Source organism: Acipenser ruthenus, chromosome 23, assembly GCF_902713425.1.
Source record: "Acipenser ruthenus chromosome 23, fAciRut3.2 maternal haplotype, whole genome shotgun sequence".
Classification (NCBI taxonomy): domain Eukaryota; kingdom Metazoa; phylum Chordata; class Actinopteri; order Acipenseriformes; family Acipenseridae; genus Acipenser; species Acipenser ruthenus.
This window is the reverse complement of record NC_081211.1, coordinates 27,922,755-27,942,384: the sequence shown is the minus strand read 5'-3', so window position 1 is coordinate 27,942,384 and position 19,630 is coordinate 27,922,755. Positions and strand designations below refer to the sequence as shown.

The 19,630-nt window shown below is 41.3% G+C and overlaps 1 protein-coding gene across 1 annotated transcript; it reads right to left on the bottom strand.

Annotated features, from left to right (window-relative positions):
• Positions 1-749: 749 nt before the first annotated feature.
• On the bottom strand, positions 750-19,630 carry LOC117431364 (beta-synuclein). Its single transcript, XM_034052216.3, has 6 exons — positions 19,321-19,630; positions 18,004-18,137; positions 8,199-8,240; positions 6,738-6,856; positions 3,512-3,601; positions 750-1,586 (listed from the first exon to the last, which is right to left on the bottom strand). The coding sequence occupies exons 2-6, from the start codon at positions 18,122-18,124 to the stop codon at positions 1,554-1,556; spliced, it is 405 nt and encodes a 134-aa protein (XP_033908107.2). The 5' UTR covers positions 18,125-18,137; positions 19,321-19,630; the 3' UTR covers positions 750-1,553.

Here is a 19,630-nt window from a genome sequence, read left to right as displayed (position 1 = left end):
GTGTATATCATGTGACCCTAGAAGCAGGGTCACATTCAAAGCCAAGTTCTCTGAAAATAATAAACAACTCAGGAAAACACCTGCAACTAAAGCTGTCTCTTGTCCTGTTGTCCTGTTACAGTTTTGTTTGTTTTGTCTTTGCTCCTGCATCAAAATGTTAGTTTAAATATGTATTCTGCTGTGAAATGTTCCTAATGGTTAATCCTTTAGGTTTGCAAACATTCATAAAAATGGAAATAGAAGCCTTTGGGAAAAGGGTTTGCTTCCAAATGAATCACTGATACTGGAGAACCTGCAGTATTTCAAATACAACAGAGGAAAGTTAGGTTTATGAAGCAATTATCGTGCAGATTTAATTACACTTACTGGCGTAATAATTCTTATGAATTAGCAGCGCTAAAAGGAGTCTACTGGTACATTACAAGCCCTGGCTTTAAGGATTATCTTCGGGCCAGATCCACGAAGCATTTACTTACTTCAATGCAGTATCTAATTCTATCAGAAGACATACATTCCTCCCACCACATCTCCTCCCCTACAGATACCTATGCTCTAACATGAGGGTCCAGGGGACCCGCAATCTGAGAGGACTTGACTCCAGTGGTTCCTATCACATGATCATTAATAGTAATTCATACATTTTTCAAATTTCTTGTGTTGTGTCCTGAACAAACTCATATTGTATTTAACTATAACTGTCACACGAGAAAACATTTGGCTTAAAAAAAAAAAAAGCACACAAGCAGGCATAAAACACAACATTTTTCTTTATTCTTTTATTTACAGATATTTTGCCTTCCTTGACACGCAGACATTTTCCTGTTTATTAGCTCCTGCGTTTGACATGAAGCACAGGTTCAATTGACACAGCTGTTTCACTCGATATTTCTTGTGAGACACATTTACACCCATTTTTTAATTAGAATCGTGGTTTCGTTACGCACACTCACATATTATTAATATATATATATATTTTTTTTTGTAAATTTTATTTTTTTTTGGTCTCTAAGGATTCTTCACTGGAATGATTTCACGAACATCTGTAAAGATACAATGTAGAAAACACCAAATAAATAAAGGGGTACATAAAAAAGATAACCCGCACATACAAGCAATGTACAGCTCTACAGGAGTCATGTTTGTATATCGGCATCTCTGAGGCTATTCTTGTTTTTACTAGGAGATAGGAAACATCTAAACCACACACATGTACACCAACACTAGTTTACACACAGCGAGCGCAGGTCTCATTTCATTGGGAGGGAGTCAAGGCAATGAGACCCAGCTAATGCAATTGAACATCAGTTACTAGAACAAGCACATTACACAAAACATGACAATCCAAATGTATTAGAGAAAGAGCATTTTGTCTTTTTTTCTTTAAGGAAGAACATATTCATAGATATTTTTTTTGCACCAGGGGTCACTGTGAGGGTTGGGGTGTTGCTATTATTATTTTTATGATTATTAACAGTATTATTTTTAGTAGTAGTAGTATTTTTAGTAGTATTGTGCTGTAGCTGGTTGGACTGGCCTGGGAGACCCGGTCAGCTTTATGCTTCTGGTTCATACTCTTGATAATCTTCCTGTAACGATAAAAACAGAAAAAAGGATACATTGAGTGAATTATACATAGATACTTCTGGGACATTTACTTTCTTGTTGTTATAATAGTTTTTTATTTTTTTTTTTTTAATAAAACATGTCTACCTCTGTGCATGTTCCCAAGTCAGGCTGTCCTGTGTACTCTTGTAATTCTCCCCTGATACCACAAGAGGGCGATATCAGATGCTAAATGCATACAGCATCACTGCAGAGCAGAGCCTGAATTAACAAGACAGTGTCGCCATCAGCCCCTGCTAACGCCCAGTGATTTCTGTCTAACCTGTGCTCATGTGGCAGGATGAAGGGAGCTGTAGGGTAGGGAGTAGAGGGGTGGTTATTGCTGTCCTAAGCTCTTGTTACTGTGTGGCATGGTTAGAGCTGGGTTTGTTTTTTTTTGTTTTTTAGTAGGATTCTGTTCACAGACAAGCACAGCGGCTGTACTGTCTCTTGTCATTTCCCAGATTGCACTGGGGTGTTTGCATCACACCCACACACTCAGTAACAGCTGGCTGAGGGACAGTGAGAGAGAGGCATACAGACAGAGAGGTGGGGGTGGAAAAACAGGAGTAAGAGAATGCGGGAGAGAGGACCCATTTAAACCTCAAGTACTGTCCGTATACTGTGCTATAATATAGTATACCACAGTATGTCTACAGTTACCTAGTAAACTACACTGTGTTCAGATGGTACTATCAGAGCTAAAGGAGAGTTCCCTCAGCTCTTTTTGTTGTCTTATCTGAATATGCCTGTCATTGTAGCTACCCTTGAAGAATATGTGTTGATTTTTAAAGCGTCACCAGTATTTACTTTCCACTTTACATTGTGTATATGTGTACGTACACCCCTTTAGTCGTAGTATGCTGAATTATACAGGACAATATCCAGACAACAGAAATCTGCACAGGGCTGGTAAGCCAGATATTCGATAAACCACGGTGGTATCACAAAGGCTGGTTGTGATATAGTGACGTTCTGATGACAAAGGGAAAGTGTTTGAGGTGGACACGGTTTACCATGTACTGTGCCTAGCACGGTCTGACAACAGCTAACCATGGTAAAGAGGGCTGAATGAGTGCTGAACATGTTACCAGTCCATTGCTGAAGCACATTAAAAACTATTCAAATCCTGGACACACGCTGAGTATGTTACACACAGTGGAGTCAGGGCGGGTGACAGGAATCAAGCCCGACTCCAAACCCATCGCTCTGCCAATCCTTTGCTAATCCACTCACAGCCCAGTCGGCACTGCCTAGCTCATTGTGTGCTGGGGCAGCTGCCCTGCTCGCCTATTGATTTGGATCAGTCAGCCTGTTATTTTCCATTCTTGGAAAGGAAGGTCGCTGAGAAATTGCTGGTTACAGAGCATCTGCGAACAGGGATCAGGTGCCTGCTGTCTGCTTGTGAGCACGCGCGTGTTTGAAGCTGTATTCAATAGCAGCCAGCTCAAAAGCAGCTGGTGTATCTTGCAGTAAGTGAATCCTGGCATGTAATGAAAGTCTTTAAGAACTGTGTTTAGTGCAGGATTTCCAATCAAGGTGCTGGAGGGCCATTCCTCACAGGTGAAATGAAATAATCAACTACTTTAGGGTCTGGTTGGTGGGTTATTATTATTGGAACAAAGACCAGGACTGGAATGGCCAACTTTGGCCACCACTGGTCTAGTACAGCACATGTGGCTCCTACAGAGTGCCAATGCACCACTGTGGTTGTCTGTCTGTGTGCATGTACAGGGATGGAAGCGTAGCAGTTTCACCCATTACAGGTTTTACTAGGAGCTTGATTAGTGCAGCGGTAACACGTTCAGGTGTGTCTGATTAAACTCGTAATAAAACCAGGACTTGATCAAGTCTTCTTTCCATCCCTGGTGTAGGAGTTGGGAGTCATCCCCTTCCTCAGTGGACTCACCTGTGGGGCCTCTTCGTAGGTCTCCCTCTCGGGCTCCAGGAGTGACTCTCCCAGAGGCTCCTCTGTCGCCTCCTGCCCCAGCTCCTCAGGCTGTGGAGACACACACACACACACACACACGCTCAGTAACAGAACACAGAACAGTGCCCCACGCAGGTCAGGGGTGTACACATCAATCATAGGGAGAGCAATCAAATACTAACTCAGGGACATATTTTGTGGTCTGTTAGGCTCACAAAGGGAAACTTGATAAAATGGAGAAATAAATGGCAATGCACAAAAATTCTAAAAACGTTTCACTGTTACACACCATTAACCTTGACTGACCCCTGTAAAGTGGTAATGATCACAGAAATGATTATGCATCCATCCATCCATCGATGTACAAGGCCAGACGTAAGGTAAGAATACTACACAATTAATCAGGAGCTAACACAGTCTCTGATAAGATAATTGACGAGAGCCAAGAGGAATCCCAGAATCTGGCAGTCACTATCCCAGCTGTATACAGCCCGTGGATGTAAATAAGTGCGTTTGAAGTAAACAGGGTGCAAATGAAAATGTATAAATTGTAACATTAACCAGCGTTCTCTTTTAAGAAAATGTGGGTTTGTTCAACCAATACAAATAAAGCAGCTACTGAAAAGAGCCAGCTGCCCTATATATATATATATATATTCTGTAATGCTCTACGATATTAAAACACAACTAGCCCTGTTGTTGGCCCTTCCCATTGAACGCTGTAATTGAGTGTAACGTCTTGTAATAAAGCTGCTTTGAACTGATAATAGAGCTCAGCCAGTAGTATAAATCATGATAGCGGGTCTGTGAGATGATACCTACAGTGAGTCAGTGATAATACCCTGGCACCGAGGCAATTGCTAGAGATTACAAAGCCACGCCCTGGTCCGTAATGGGACAGATATGAAGGTGTCATGAGCGTGACCAAATGGCATCTAAATGGAGCAACAGAGACATCTGGTGGATACACAAGTGTATTGCAACCATTGGGGATTCCTTTATTGGAATTCAGTGTAAAAAATGCCCCCTTTGTAGATCATTCTGATATGCTCCCCTCAACCCCTGTGCACAAATATGCAAGCATGGAAAGCAATGGTATCACTGGGGCCACCTTACAATCATCTTTGTAACAGTGCTTCATTGTGAATCTGAATCATTCACACGAATCTGACGGGAGACATATAGAACAAGACTCTCTAATTAAACTCATTTGTCATCAAGAGAGAAGATGTGATTAAGGAAAAGAAAAAGTGCACTGCAGCACAAACCTTATCTCCAACTTCTACATTAACAGATTTGAGCTATTAATCATCTTTGCACGGTACTTAAACAGGTGATATTATTTAAAAACAAAAAGCTCTGCAAACTGCAGATGTCTCCCTGACTAAAGCCTATCAAAAGCACCACAGCTCCTGAGCAGCAGTAGGGTTGTTCTCCACTGCAGCGTGTCCCGCTTTTGCTTGCTTTTGAGTGTGGCTCTGTATCCAGGTCCCTGTGCAGTGCAAGTCACTGTTAATTCCAGGTGAGATCCTGCGAGCCCGTGTCTGGTGCAAGGCTGCGTTCACTGACAGGGGAGCTCTGAAGAGCTTGAGCCTCATTTCCTTGTCTGCTATTTTCAGACCAGCTCTGAGAATAAAAGCTAAAGTATCTTGGGCTATCGGCTTCTTTATTTTTAACCTCAGCTAATCAAATCAAATAGGTCACCTTGACATTGAGTGTAACCCTAGGAATCCCAGAGCTTGCCAGATTAGGGTACAAGCGTTTCATGTTAGGCAGAGGGCTGGTGCTCCAGAAGGTGGTTTTAATGAGATTTCATGCAGCCAGAAGCCAAGGCAGGGAGAAACCCTTTGGAAAGGTCTGTCCTGTGCTAATGAGGGTGAAGTGCAGCAGGCAATACTCTTCCTCGGAGCTTGTAGTGCCCGAGGTCAGCAGTGCTGCCTCGTTATTCTTCTATCTGACTTACAGGAAATATCGAAGACAGTGAAGGGTGTTTACACAGTGTAGTACATGTAGTACAAAACCTGAGACTTAACCCATTATGTGAATTATCATCGGACTGTGAAATACAGAGGAAGCAACGCAGAACTATTGCTCCACACACGTCTCCATGACTTTCCTTTTCACTTCTGTTATTAACAATGTTGCTACATAGCAATGGTGCAATAAACGAGACCAGTGCAGGTACTTTATCAATCCCATTGAGAACGACGAGTTTCACCGACAGGTTCTAGTCTGAATAAGTTCCAGAATTCTATCTGGATCGGTCTCATACCTTGCCTACGGTTTAAAACACATACTTATGTATCTTTGTTAAGGTGAGATGACAAGTTCCTGTACTAATTATGAACAGGGTTCAGTGTCAGACATGAACACACCTGGGTCCCTAAGCACTGAGTGCATCATTATCACGGCTGGCATATGAATGTATTATGGTATTGGATTACATAGAGGTGCCGGGCCAGTGCAGTGTTTCCAAATGCTTCTTTCAAACGACTTCTCAGCATGTTGTACAGGTTAAACTAGTTTGAAAAACTACCACTACAAAACAAAAATACAAAATGAAAATAATGAAGTTGAAGGACTCTAAGCGGGGACAGCTTGGCTGGCTCTTGATTTGGTAAAAGTCTTTTTTAATCTCACCCAGCCTCTCTGCTCTTACTCTCTCTGTTTTATCTGCTAGTCTCCACACGCTGCTCAAATCTCATTTTCTCCAGGCTGAAACCCTTCCTACGCGTCCATGAAGAACACATTCAGTACATAAGCTGTACAGATGATTTATGAATTGTCACCGCACAATGCCTTATACAACAGGGAGCTGGATTCAAAAGTAACAAAAATACTGCCAAGTAATGTCCTTAAAACCCTAGTTAAAGTGGTCTGGTCTTGTTCGGTCTAGCTGTAAACATAGCTCCGGTCAGCTTGCCACAGCCGCTTCGACTTTCCTGCTTTTAATAATGGGCTAAGTAACGCTAAACCACTGCCACTGTCAAAGGCTACCACTAACTGATTCAGTAAGGCTAATCAATTAGCAGAGCTTGTAGACTTTAAGAAAGAGCTGCCAAGGTCACGTTGCCAGAAAGGAGGAGACGTTAGCCACAAGGAGATGTCTGATAATCCCACTGAAATGCATGTTCACTCGAAATTTCTTGCTGTGTGTCACTAAAATCGTCAGACAACTGTCCGAATTGGCTAACTCTGTGCTTACCTTCATGTCAGTGGGGAATTCGTCCTTCTTTACCAGGCCTGTGGCTGCTGCGATGTTACCTGCTCCAGAGAAAACAGCGCCCCCTAGCTGGGAGGCCTGCTCCTTTGTTTTCTCTGCCACTGTAAGAGAGCACAGGGAGTGTGATACTAATTGGCGATAATGACAAACTACATTGACATGCATGCAAGCCACTGCAGACACTTGTAATGAAATGATTTTGAGAACCATGAGCTATTCACAAGTATTCAATATATTCAAAATTACTGTTTATCGACATGAAATGAATGCAAATTGAATGTGTCTGGTGCACTCTGCATGACTCACAACTCAATAGTCGCTCTATTGGCAGGGAAGAACCAGAAGCTCAATTAAAGAGCAAGAACAGAACAAGAAAAGAGGCAATTTTCAAGGCTTTGGGCCCTATTAACAAAACCTAAGTACACTTTGATTAATTTAATAATGTTTAAGGACTATTTTAGTATGCTCTACATTTTATGTGGCACATCCAAGTAACCTCTTTTCAGCTGTTTTAGAGAGGGTAATGAGCTATTAAACGGAATGATTATAAATTCATTTAACAAAAAAAAAAAAAAAAAAAAAAAACAGGCCTTAGAAAACATTCCTAAAAACAGTCTTTAAGGTTTATCCTGGGTCTAGTTCTTAAGGAAATAACAAACTTATTTGCTGAAACTATGAATTCAGAATTCAGAATCGAAATGCAAAAGCCTCATCTCTATGAAAAAGACGCAGTAGGTTTGCAGTAATACTGCAAAATACCCATGAAAGACATGCATTAACACTGCATTGCACTGTATTAAAAAAATGACAGTGTTTAATGATGCAATGTGTATTTTTAGGGCTCTCCCCCCAGTTCTGTTACATTAGCAGTGTGCAGCTTTTGCTTTACCTGCAAACCTGTCCTTGCACAGGTCCACTGCTGCAGACATGCTTCAGCTCAAAGCTACACCCTCAAGAACCCTCACTGGCATCATACTTTCACAGTCCAAAATCATCAGACTCTCTCCCCCGGGGGTGCGATCAAAGGAACCCCCCCCCCCCCCCCCTTCAAGAAATGGAATGCTCTGTCACACCCAGACAGCTCCACTGTGGCTGTGATGCTGGGCACAGCTGTGAGACAGTAATTGTGGAGTTTGTCTCCTTGGAAAGCAAGCATATGTAAGCAAGCATATGTAAACCCCCCCCCCCCCCCACCACCAAGAAGGTAATCTAAGATGGAGGTGTTGGATACAGTCTTCCTTTGCTAGTGTTCTGAGAATCCCCTCAAATAAGTTACAGTTTACCTTTAAGCATAAACTTGAAGCCCAGATTTCAGAATGCGGTAGCTGTCTCATGAGCAGCTGTCCATTATAAAAACTGAGAACTTTCCTCCACCAATCAGGAAGGGATCCAGTAATGACCTCTCTCCAGGGTTCTATTGCTTTGGAAAATATCTCCACTTACCAGAAGTGACACCGTGCACCACTCCTTCCTTGGTCATGCTCCCTGAAAACAGAAGAGGACTCTCGATTAGTGAGAAAGCTACAGTGTAGTGTGTAAAGCCAAGGGTAGCAGTCTTTCATTTGCTTTGTGACCCATCAAAATGTCACACTACTTTTAAAGTAAACACAATTTCAAATACAGAAGCACCATGCATCATTTATGTGCATTTCCTGCGTAATGAGACACACACCCACGCACACACACACACACACACACACACACACACACAGACGCCGTTATCAGGTTATCTGTATTCCTCCGAGCGGTTTCCAAAGATCGATAAGTCAAAGTGTCCATTTACTACCTGCTGATGTCTGCTGTTGAGCTGTTAACAAGATTTCTGAGATTTTAAAACACACAGCAACAGCAGCGCGGCTTGCAGATGAGAGAATCATTAAACCACAGGGCTGACTTTATAACACCTTGATGAAATAACCAGAATTATCTAAAGATTGAGAGTCAAGATTCTCATTCAAATTGTTATTTACCAGGGCATTACACAGGTCAGCATACATACAGTACATCTTTTCACATCTAGTTTATACCTTGTATTTGCTTGAAAATGTGGCCTGCATTCTTTACTGTACACAGAGTGAACACACTCAAGACAAAGCTCAATATAACATTGCATCATTTTGCTCACTATGGTGGCAGCTGTGGTCCAGGCTGTTAATGCCACAGGACAAGGTTTATTGATCTTCACTGTGCTCCAGATGAATGAGATCTCTGAAGGAAGGGACCAGACTTTTCTGCAAAGTAGCCATTCCATTTCAGTGCAGATGGCCTACAACTATCTACACTCTCAACAGACAGAGTACACAGCTAAACCTGCTCTGAGAATCTCTAGGCTGCCCCTTTAAAAAAAGATGAACCGGTTTAATGTTGGCCATGATGATGTTAATGAGATTTAAGAGGCTAGGATGAGTTGTGACTGATGAAGCAGATCGTACCACTCTGAAAGACAAAAAGGGGGGGGAGGATGCTCACATTAAGACACAAGCTGACAGACTGCATCAGCAAACGGAGGTCGCACGCACGCACGCACGCACACACACACACACACACACACACACACACACACACAGTAGCACAAGCATCCGATTACCAGTTTTTTTTTTCTTTTCTGGCTGTTCCTTAAATCTTCTTTGAAAATGTTCTTGTTATCTTGTCAACTTGTAACAGACCGTCCTTTGAACGTCACTGCAGTAGCATACTGTGCTCTAGCACTATCTACGGCCATTATAGTGCAATTATAATACAATTCAATTACAGTTGCTGCATTGTAGCTGCACACTGCCCTGGATGGGCTGTCTTATTGTGGATAACTTCTAAAATGGTGGACAGGAGAAAGATGGAGAAAGGAGAACACTTCAGTAGTATTTTGTTTTTTTGTAGCAGTTTGTAAGGGTAGGGGTTTGCAAACGAGATCTAGGTATTTTAGACCTATAGATAACTCTGTGCTTGCAGAAAGCACACCATTTTCAATTCTCACTTATTAAAATGAATGAAAATATATAGATGGATAAGCCTGTCCAGGGGTGATAAGGAACTTTGGGATTATCATGTATAATCACATCCTCTTTGATCATTGAATAGATTACGCACAGAATTTTAATATCTGAATAACTATGTTAGTTGCAGCAATGCTTCATGTTGCTAGATAATGTATACAACACATTAAAAAATACAGATTTTTCTTTTTAAACAACATTTTACTGCAGAAGCATCCCAATAGAGGGTTTCATTTTTCCTTTTCTGAGACAAAATCCTTGCAATCAGAAGCTGCGAAAGAAACAAAACCTTATGGAAAGCCCATCTGTCCGCAAACAAACAGACCCCGAGAGGGAGACTGAGAACATAAACAGAGCCTATAGCTCTCCTCTATACCCAGAAACACACATTAAAGCACACCAGTGCCCTGCATCCATCAGTGCTGTCTGACGTCAGGTTTTTATTTACTACGAGCGGGGGAGGCTCACCAGCTCCTTCACTGTCACCTTCAAACTGCTGCAGAGGTCACTGCCACACAGCCTGCCTGGCTGCCAGAGAGACTCCGCCCCCCTGTGTGACGCCGAAGCACCACACAGAGAGACTCCACCCCTTGTGTGGCTGCCAGACTCCGCCCCTCTGTATGGCTGCCAGAGAGACTCCACCCTGTGTGATACAGAAGCACCAGTCGGCTTCACCGAGACAAGATCATGCCATTTTATACAGGTGTACAATAGTTTATCTAGGTTTATCTACAGGTTTACACATTTCCTTTATTTAGCATTACTATTCATATCAGCTAAACCAGTCTCTGTCTCTCTAAATAAATCTATATCTATATCTGTTTGCAGCCTGTATGCAACTGCCAATGAACCACATAATGCCTGCCATTTGTATTACTCCTTTGAACACAGTGGACTCAGTTCAATTTGAATACGCAGGTCTAATACAGTGTTTTTTATCTTGTAGTCTATTCTCTATATTGCGAATATTCATTCTTCAATAAAGGTGTCAAAAATTATTAAGTATAGGTGAGAATTCATAAATGAAAAAAGAAATCCCCTAAATCAGATTTAAATTAAAATGTTATAGATTTCTATTTTAATCAGACCTCTGTTACTGATTGCTGTCCTAGAACTGACCCCACTGGGTACCTGGACACTGTGAGCGGCTCAATTGTTTCACATTAGAAAGGGGGCACTGTCCTTTTATTAGTACCCACCCCAGCCAGAAAAGAAGCCATGCATTAGATTCACCTATCTGGATCTTCCCTGCATCACACCTCACCCCTCCCCCATGAAACAGAGTGGCCCAACAGTAATGATCACATGGAGGTCGAGCTTCCCTATCTATGAAGCTGCATAAAGAGCTCTGTGAATCTGAAATGAGGAAGGCTGGGGTCGTATCGGAGCATTTTTATCATTCCCAGAGCCAGAACCAGCATGACCACAGGTGACTGAAACGTCTCCAGCTGGATGGCAGCACAGAAAACAGCACTTACCACAAGGAGACTGCCAGAAGAGGGTGTAATAATGGGATGGGCAACACATCATCAGACAAGCAACCAGTATCCAGCCAGATGACATGCCACTGATTAACTCATGATGCATATTTAGAGATATATTGGCAAAAGAGTACATCGGTACACTGTATACTGTACATGGCATGTGAATCAATGACATATAAAAACCATGGCTCATAATTCAACACCAGATAATGATCAACAAGTCGGGATAAAAATCACATTCAATCACATGACCTCAACACCGTCTATTTCTAACACTCATGTTTTATTTATGCAATTATTTTGTCTCCGACTCAAAATACTCAGCTTTCGAAGACCCATCGAATAGCTTATCAACGCCTGTCCTATTTATAGATATGCATGCATAAAATGGTATTATAAAGCTTGCCTAACTGTAATTGTGTGGTTTTTCCTACAGACCCTAACATTGTTACTGCATTGAGTTTATAATAACAGCATGGCACTGCTGAAATACACACCCAAATCAAGGAATTTAATGATTCTGAGGAAAGCGGTTAACCTGATCCAGTCTTGTGCATAGTTTAGATAGATAGATAGATAGATAGATAGATAGATAGATTGTTATTCTGAGATGCAGTTTATTCAGTTGTAAATTTCTAAACTTTGATCCCTGGCTTGGACTGACTTATCCAAGGATGCACAGTCTGTCAGTGGCTGATTCAAATCAGTTTGTTATGTAGAGCCTGTCTGCCAACCTTGAAATGAACAGTGTTTTGCCAGAGTCTCATCAAACCTTATGCTGCTCATTATAGCCAACCTGAAGCTTCTGAACCAACAACACAGGTCGCAGATTTTGCAGAAGCATTTGCATAAATGGATGTCGGGGATGGTTCTGTGAAGGGGCACTGCAGACTGTATAAATCTCCTGGCTCTACTTTTAGGACGTGTGCCAGCTATTACACTCTCACTAATCAAATCAAATGCAAGGCCTTAGCACGTTACCCTTTGGAAGATGCCTCTATTAAAAGCTCTTTACAGTGCCCTGATGAGATTGATTATACGACTTCACTTGGTGTTTACAATCGAGCGCGGGTGAATATTGGCTGACAGCGAACAGTATTGGAAACCTGGGCCGCCCGCATTGACTGGTAAAAAGCATGCCTTCCAATATGGCCAGTTTCGGCTTGAATCTAAACTAACAAACACCACCTGCTCAGTTTATTAACGTTGGCAGTCTATAGTTTTGATCTGTGACGCAAGGACTTGTAAGAAAACATTAGTACGTGCACAAGCTTGCAGCTCACGTACTGTTTTTATATATTTTCTTGTAAGGATTTTGGTGGGGGAACGAAACGCGAAGCACAACTGAGGATTACTGTAACAGTGCGTTCCCAGAATTCCCTGAAAACCCCACCCAGTTGTGTCTTAGAGGATCCAAGTGATTCTGCCTCAGCAACATAAGTAGGTAACCCATTCCACCCCCTCACCACTCTTTATGTGCAGAAGTGTCTCCTCCTCTCTGTACTAAGCCTCTCTCCACTTAATATCCAACTGTGTCCTCGGGTCCTGGTTTCTGTACCGCACTTCAAGTATTGGTTTGGTTTAACTATGTTAACTCCTTTTCAGATTTTAAAGACTTCAATCAAGTCCCCCTTAATTCTTCTTTGTTCTTTAAACAGATTCGGTTCCTTCAGCCTATCTTCGCAGCTCATTCCATTAAGAAGGCTGTATTAAGCTCTGCTGCTCAGTTTGCTTGACTGCACAAAAATAATGAAGCAGTTGGATGTGACATGCAATACAGGCTATCTGTTTACTCTACCTGAGATAACAGTGATGCTGTTAACACAGGTAGAGTGGGACAGTGATGCTGTTAACACAGGTAGAGTGGGACAGTGATGCTGTTAACACAGGTAGAGTGGGACAGTGATGCTGTTAACTCAGGTAGAGTGGGACAGTGATGCTGTTAACTCAGGTAGAGTGGGACAGTGATGCTGTTAACTCAGGTAGAGTGGGACAGTGATGCTGTTAACTCAGGTAGAGTGGGACAGTGATGCTGTTAACTCAGGTAGAGTGGGACAGTGATGCTGTTAACTCAGGCAGAGTGGGACAGTGATGCTGTTAACACAGGTAGGACAGTGATGCTGTTAACTCAGGCAGAGTGGGACAGTGATGCGACAGTTTCTAGGGCAGATGTTTCCAGTAGTGTCTGCACTGAAAATGCCAGGACATGCCTCCACTTATGGGAAAGAAACAGATGCAGTTAAAGGGTATTCACTGCATAATGTAGTCAGGCTGAATTGTAGTTTATTTTAGTATTTCTACATGTCTGCATTTTAACTGCTCTGGAGCTGAAAGTGATGGATCTACTGTATAGATAAAAACAGGATGACCTTTAAAACAGAACTCAGAACATGGAATATTGAGTTGCAAATGCTGAGAGTCTTGTTTTACATTTAATAGGTTTCTTCCTGTTATCATTAAGAACGCTAACATTTTGTCAGTAGAATTACCAGTGATGTGTGTGAATTAAGGTGGCCATGCTACATTATGGTTGCAGCTACCTGAAATATATGCCATTACCTCCTTAAATAGCCACCATATATCTGGAATAAACGAGGGAGGAAGGTGTCAAATGAACTCATACATAACAGGTTTGTTCTACCTGTGGAATAAGCAGATTTCAGCATCATTTGCATATGATTTATTCATCTTCCCATTCGCTCATGTGATACATGAAGCAGGTGTCTGGAGTGGAATGCTCAGCATGTCTCCACCGACAACGAGAAAGATCCTTCATCTGACACACAGAAAGTCAGCAACACTGAAGCGATGGTAATGTGGATACTGAAATCATCTTTAGTGGCTTGTTCACCAAATGAAAAGCGACGCTGACAAAACCCAGCTTGGGGCACATTGTGGGGTGTTGCACTAAACACAAACTAACATGGTTTCTGCTCATTCTAATGATCTCACTTATTTCTTCTATGATTCTCCTTAAGCACTGTCTTAGTGGAATGGCTATAAAACCAGTTTATTTTTCTGATATTCAATCAAACTGTTTATAACATGTACTGGACAGGGGTGTCCTGTGCCTGCCAGTTTGAATGAAAATAACAAAGAAAACCCTGAAAAAACCCACAGGTTACATATGCCATTCATTCACTGGGATCCACTGTATCCCAAACCACCCTCACATGGAAACACACAACTGGCTTAGAGTGCTAAGAAAACCAACAGGGAGGCGACATAAAGGGTGTTCGGATCAAACTGGGTGTTTTGGATTACCAAGAGAATGTGTATAAATGGATTACAGGTGAATGGGTTTGGGTAATCAGGAGTTTTGGATTATCAAGAGAATGTGTATAAATGGATTACAGGTGAATGGGTTTGGGTAATCAGGAGTTTTGGATTATCAAGTTTTGGTCACAGAGAAACACTTTTAAACGTGTAGTCTCACTCACCCACAAAGGTCACAATCTGTTGAAGCTGTACTGCAAAGCCAATTACACAGCATGCAACATGCATCTGCAGCACCAGCTCCCAGTGGTATAACCCAAGTGTCTTCAGCTGAACTTGTTTTACTGCTGCCATCAAATGAAAGGAAACCCTGTCTGCATTAATTAACAAGCCAGACCTGACTTCCCCTAATGACAGTTCCTTTAAATATACTGATTGGGTCATGAGTAAATGAGTAAAGTAATCTGTTTTCTGTGACTTTCTGGTTTTTGACCATAGAGAATGCGCCAGGGCTCTCTGCAAGGGTTACTTAATTGGAATCTGCAAGCATGTGACCACAGCAAATGGTTTTCAACAGCAGGGCTCCCAAAAGAGAAAATTACAGCATTTATTCCTGTCACTTCGCTCAAGCCCAGCGAGCTTGCTCAGTCTCTCAGGTTTAACATTCATATAGAAAGGGGGGGGGGGGGGGGGTGGGGGGTGGTGGGGAGTAGCCATGCCAACTAGCTACCCCAACTCATCTTTGAACAACCGTTTGAACAACAAACTAGAGACCATGAAACGAGGACTTATTCCACCCCCGTAAACCTAGGGAGCTGCACTATACCTTATCCAACACTGTTACAAAGCCTTTACCACTGGAGTAATAACCAAGGATTTGCAGTGGCCTATTCTTGTGTTAAACTGCACTATTGCATCACTGGACTGTACAACCAGCTTTTGATGCAGTTCCACTTTCAATTGCTTTCTTGTTAAACAACTTAAGTTTCTGTTATTAGTCTATCCATAAAAACATGCATTTTAACAGCCACTAAAGTCATCTGAATGGGATGAATAACTGCAGGGTGCTGGCTGTGTTTTTAACTGTGTTAGGATAAAGAGCGCCACTATTGCCATTGCCATGCAAAAATGATCGCAAAGTGCCTTAGTAATGTTATTATGCAGAGAAACAATAGATTACAGGACGGTGAAAATGCAGACTTGTTAACAAGATGCTATGAAGAGAAAAATAACTTTTTTTTGTAACTATATTAACAAAACTGTAAACAGAAATATAAACAGAAAAAAAAACATTCAAATACAATGGATTTTCTGACACACATTTCTGACCTTCGTTGCCCACCCCACCACGCTCAACCCCACCCAACTCAACCCAACCCCAACCCCAACCCCCACCCCGCTCAACCCCAACCCCCACCCCCAACCCCACCCCACCTCGCCCAACCCCTTTACCTTTTTCTGCTCAGCTTGCATCTGCTCTCTCCAGCGCCAGTAGCCAGCATCTGAGACTGCCTGACTGACTTCTTCTGGGTCACAGCACCTGCAGGGCCTCTTTCATGCTACACATCACTAACCGACAAATGCATGGTGACAGCTACCGAGCAGCTTCCAAACTCCACTACTGCTAATGAAGGCATCCTATACTACTCAGCCATCTTCAGTTCCAGCCTCGTGAAACCCCTTGAGGTAGAAGTGCAGTAAAAGCAATACAGTTCCAGCACATCGTAACAGAAGCTGCTCAGCTGCACTGCACCGACACTGAGAACACATTGGATACTTATAATCACAATGTGGGCCAAGTTTTATACAGGCACAATATACCATGCTGAGCAGTCCTCCGTCTTTGCCCTGGCTATTGCAACAGAACCACAACATTAAATATCCACCAAACGTGGCTCTAGGTTGTATGTGGATACTGTACGTTCTGTGTTTGGTGTCTCTTATTGATTAAGAGATTGGGCAAGAGGTCTGTAAAGCTGGTAAAACTGTGATATGAGATACTCTATACACGACTTATTAAGTTATCAAAAATAGACTAAATTGTATTAGAAACATATAAAGAGAGTATTTTTTTAAATAAAACATGCAGATCACATTAGCTGTCCAAACTCGAACAGGAACTTGTGTTTCTCTAGTGTGCTTCCAGCCTCTTCCATCTAGAAACGTTAATCTAATACCAGGGTTGATCCTATTTTTAATTCAGATGAATTGAATTGATAACTCAAAATGGCTCTCGCTGGAGAATGGGCTGCCTTTCATGTTCAGTTTTTTTTTCCAGTGTACACAAACACACAGAAATCCATTAGGGCATCTTCACTCCGCACCTGGCTCATGTGACTTGGTTAGACAGTGTGTAAACAAATTTGCAATGTACAGCCATACTCCAGGACAATGCACTTACTTCACTGTACAGCTTCCACCTCTGGGCATTTGATTAAACTGCATATATATATCTTCTGAAACGCTGCCAACTGGGTCAGCCAGAAACTTACAACACACTGTACTGTATTATAATTGTGTTATCTAAGAGCCATGTTTCATAGGAGACCCTACAAACAACTCAAATATCACTTTCTCATTGTTAGGTTTCACATTAAGGTGACCCTGCTACAGTGTTTTAAAAGCATAAAACAGCTGGACTGAACAAACAAGATTGTGCTAAGCCATGAATCTGGTTCTAATAGAGCTCATTTTTGTATATACGCCTCCTAGTGGATATCTGCCACTACTGCACCTGCAGAAGGGTGGCTATGATGCATACAATGGAACTTGGGGTATTGTTTCAAGCAATTGGAACCAATAGCAATTTGAAAAGAAATGAAATATCTCAAAAATGCTTGGAGAACACATCATGGTTCTTCATCCGAATGCTTCATTGAGTTTAGGAGGAGATTTTTACAAGTGGATAAATCCAATACCAACAAGCAAAAGTTTACATAGAGGGTGTGCTCAGAAGTTTATGCATGTGTGAGGGGAAGTCATGCATCTGGCAAGCATAGGCTTTCAAACACTGGATTACTTCTGGTCTTACATTTCAGGTCACTATTCTTTCGGGATATTTAGCAAGTCACAAATTGCAACACTTTGCATGCATCTTTAAATTGGACACTGCTGTACAGACTGGATTTCCTGGAACCGCATTCTACATGATGACATGCAGAGGCGCTGGAAGTCCTCTTGTCCATGTACACTTATGGAAAGATTATCCAGCAATACTCCGGTACCTGATCTCTCAATCGGAATTGAGAATTCTACTGCAGTGGCATCAGGGGATCATCCCTGTATATATATATATATATATATATATATATATATATATACACAAATCCACAGACCACCCTCCTCCTAGCCACGAAATGCATTGTCTCTCAGCCAATCATAGCAAAGAACGAGAGAACAGCAGCACACGTGAGGTTCCGCCTATTTTCATGTCACAATGAATGGGCTGTTGCTCTTTTTCCACGGTGCCCTGCCCCTTAAATCGCTGGACCAGTGTTTCAGTCATATCATTTTAACCGTTATTCTTAAGTATGCAGATTAATTGCTTCCTCTTACCGACATACATGACCCCCTCCTTTGTTTTTCCAGCCGCCACTGCGACCCCCTCCTTGGTCTTCTCTGCAGCAGCAGCCATCCCTTCTTTAGCCTTGGAAAATCCCTTCATGAAAACATCCATCTTGAGTACTGGGCTGTGATGAGTAGGGAGGAAATCATCATTACAAAACACATAATGAAATCAATAAACCAGTCAATTCGATACACAAAGGAATAATTCCATCCTGAATCCCAGAATTCTAAATAACGCTACTAATAATAATCCAATGTGACTCCTATATAAAACACACAAATAAATAAACGTTAAAACTGCTTTTTTAAAAATGTAATTTTGATATAGACAAGAAACTAGCTTTTTAACTTTTTCATTAGCCATTTTTAATGTGTGTGTGTGTGTGTTATATATATATATATATATATATATATATATATATATATATATATATATATATATATATATATATATATATAATGTGTAGCTTCTCTATCATTATTCTACGAGCCACTCAAACCAGTCGCGCAGAAAACACGCCCTCCCCCAGCTCTGCTTTCTCATGGAATCAGAAATATAACCTTGCTAGCAAACCAAACGAATGAAGAACTCAAATGAGCATAGGCGAGTTTGTACGGGTTAATTATGTGTGCATTGCCCAAATTGTCACCATTGTAACTAACACAGATCACCGGGGGCACGCCACCTCGGGTGTATTTAACCAACACTGCTTTCCTTTGATTGAATCCACTTGAGGCTGCCCGTATGCCATTGCATTATGAATAAACACCCAACACTCATAATAAACAATCAAACATCTTAATATAAAATAATAATAATAATAATAAGGTCAATTGATGGTAGAACAATTGCAGTTACATCAAATGGGACGAAGGGCTATCATTGACAGAAATATTAACAACGGTACCGATACATAGCTACAACAGCATGTCACCTGTCTTTTTTTTTTTTTTTTTTTTTTTTTTTTATAATTTTTTAATTCGTAGATTATGACCTCGTTTTCTATTTTGAGTTTTAAAAAAGTATTTTTCAAGCAATACATCGTGTTATTGTATATATTTAATTTGCTGGCAACACGTATCTTTTTCATTTTGAATACAGGCAAAATAACAACTGGGAACAACATGTCATACCAGTTATTCGCTACTATAACATTAACATTTTTGTTATAACAAAACAACAACAACAACGTCTTTTAAGATGTATTAAACGCCGCTTTCTTGTCCAGAAAGACACATGTACGGCTTTTGGAACCAATAAATAAAAAGGTAAATAAAATAATAATAATAAAAAAATGCACATACCTTTTTCTTTATTTCTTTTTTTTTAAATAAACAATGTTTTCTTTTACTACAGCAGACTGGAATAACGTCAAAGCTAAATGAAGCTCAGAATACCATCACATACGGGCTTTTCTCTTTTTTTGTTAACCAATAGCTATATTCCCTCTCGTGTTTCAGTAAAGAGAATCACAATGATTCTGCCATTGATTTCTCAAAGATATTAGCCTATATATAATGCCACAGTGCGACTGTGCCTGGTTAATATTACAATGAGCTTCTCCCTATAGACTCGCACCCTATAACGAAGCAGGACGAGGATTTCATCAGCACG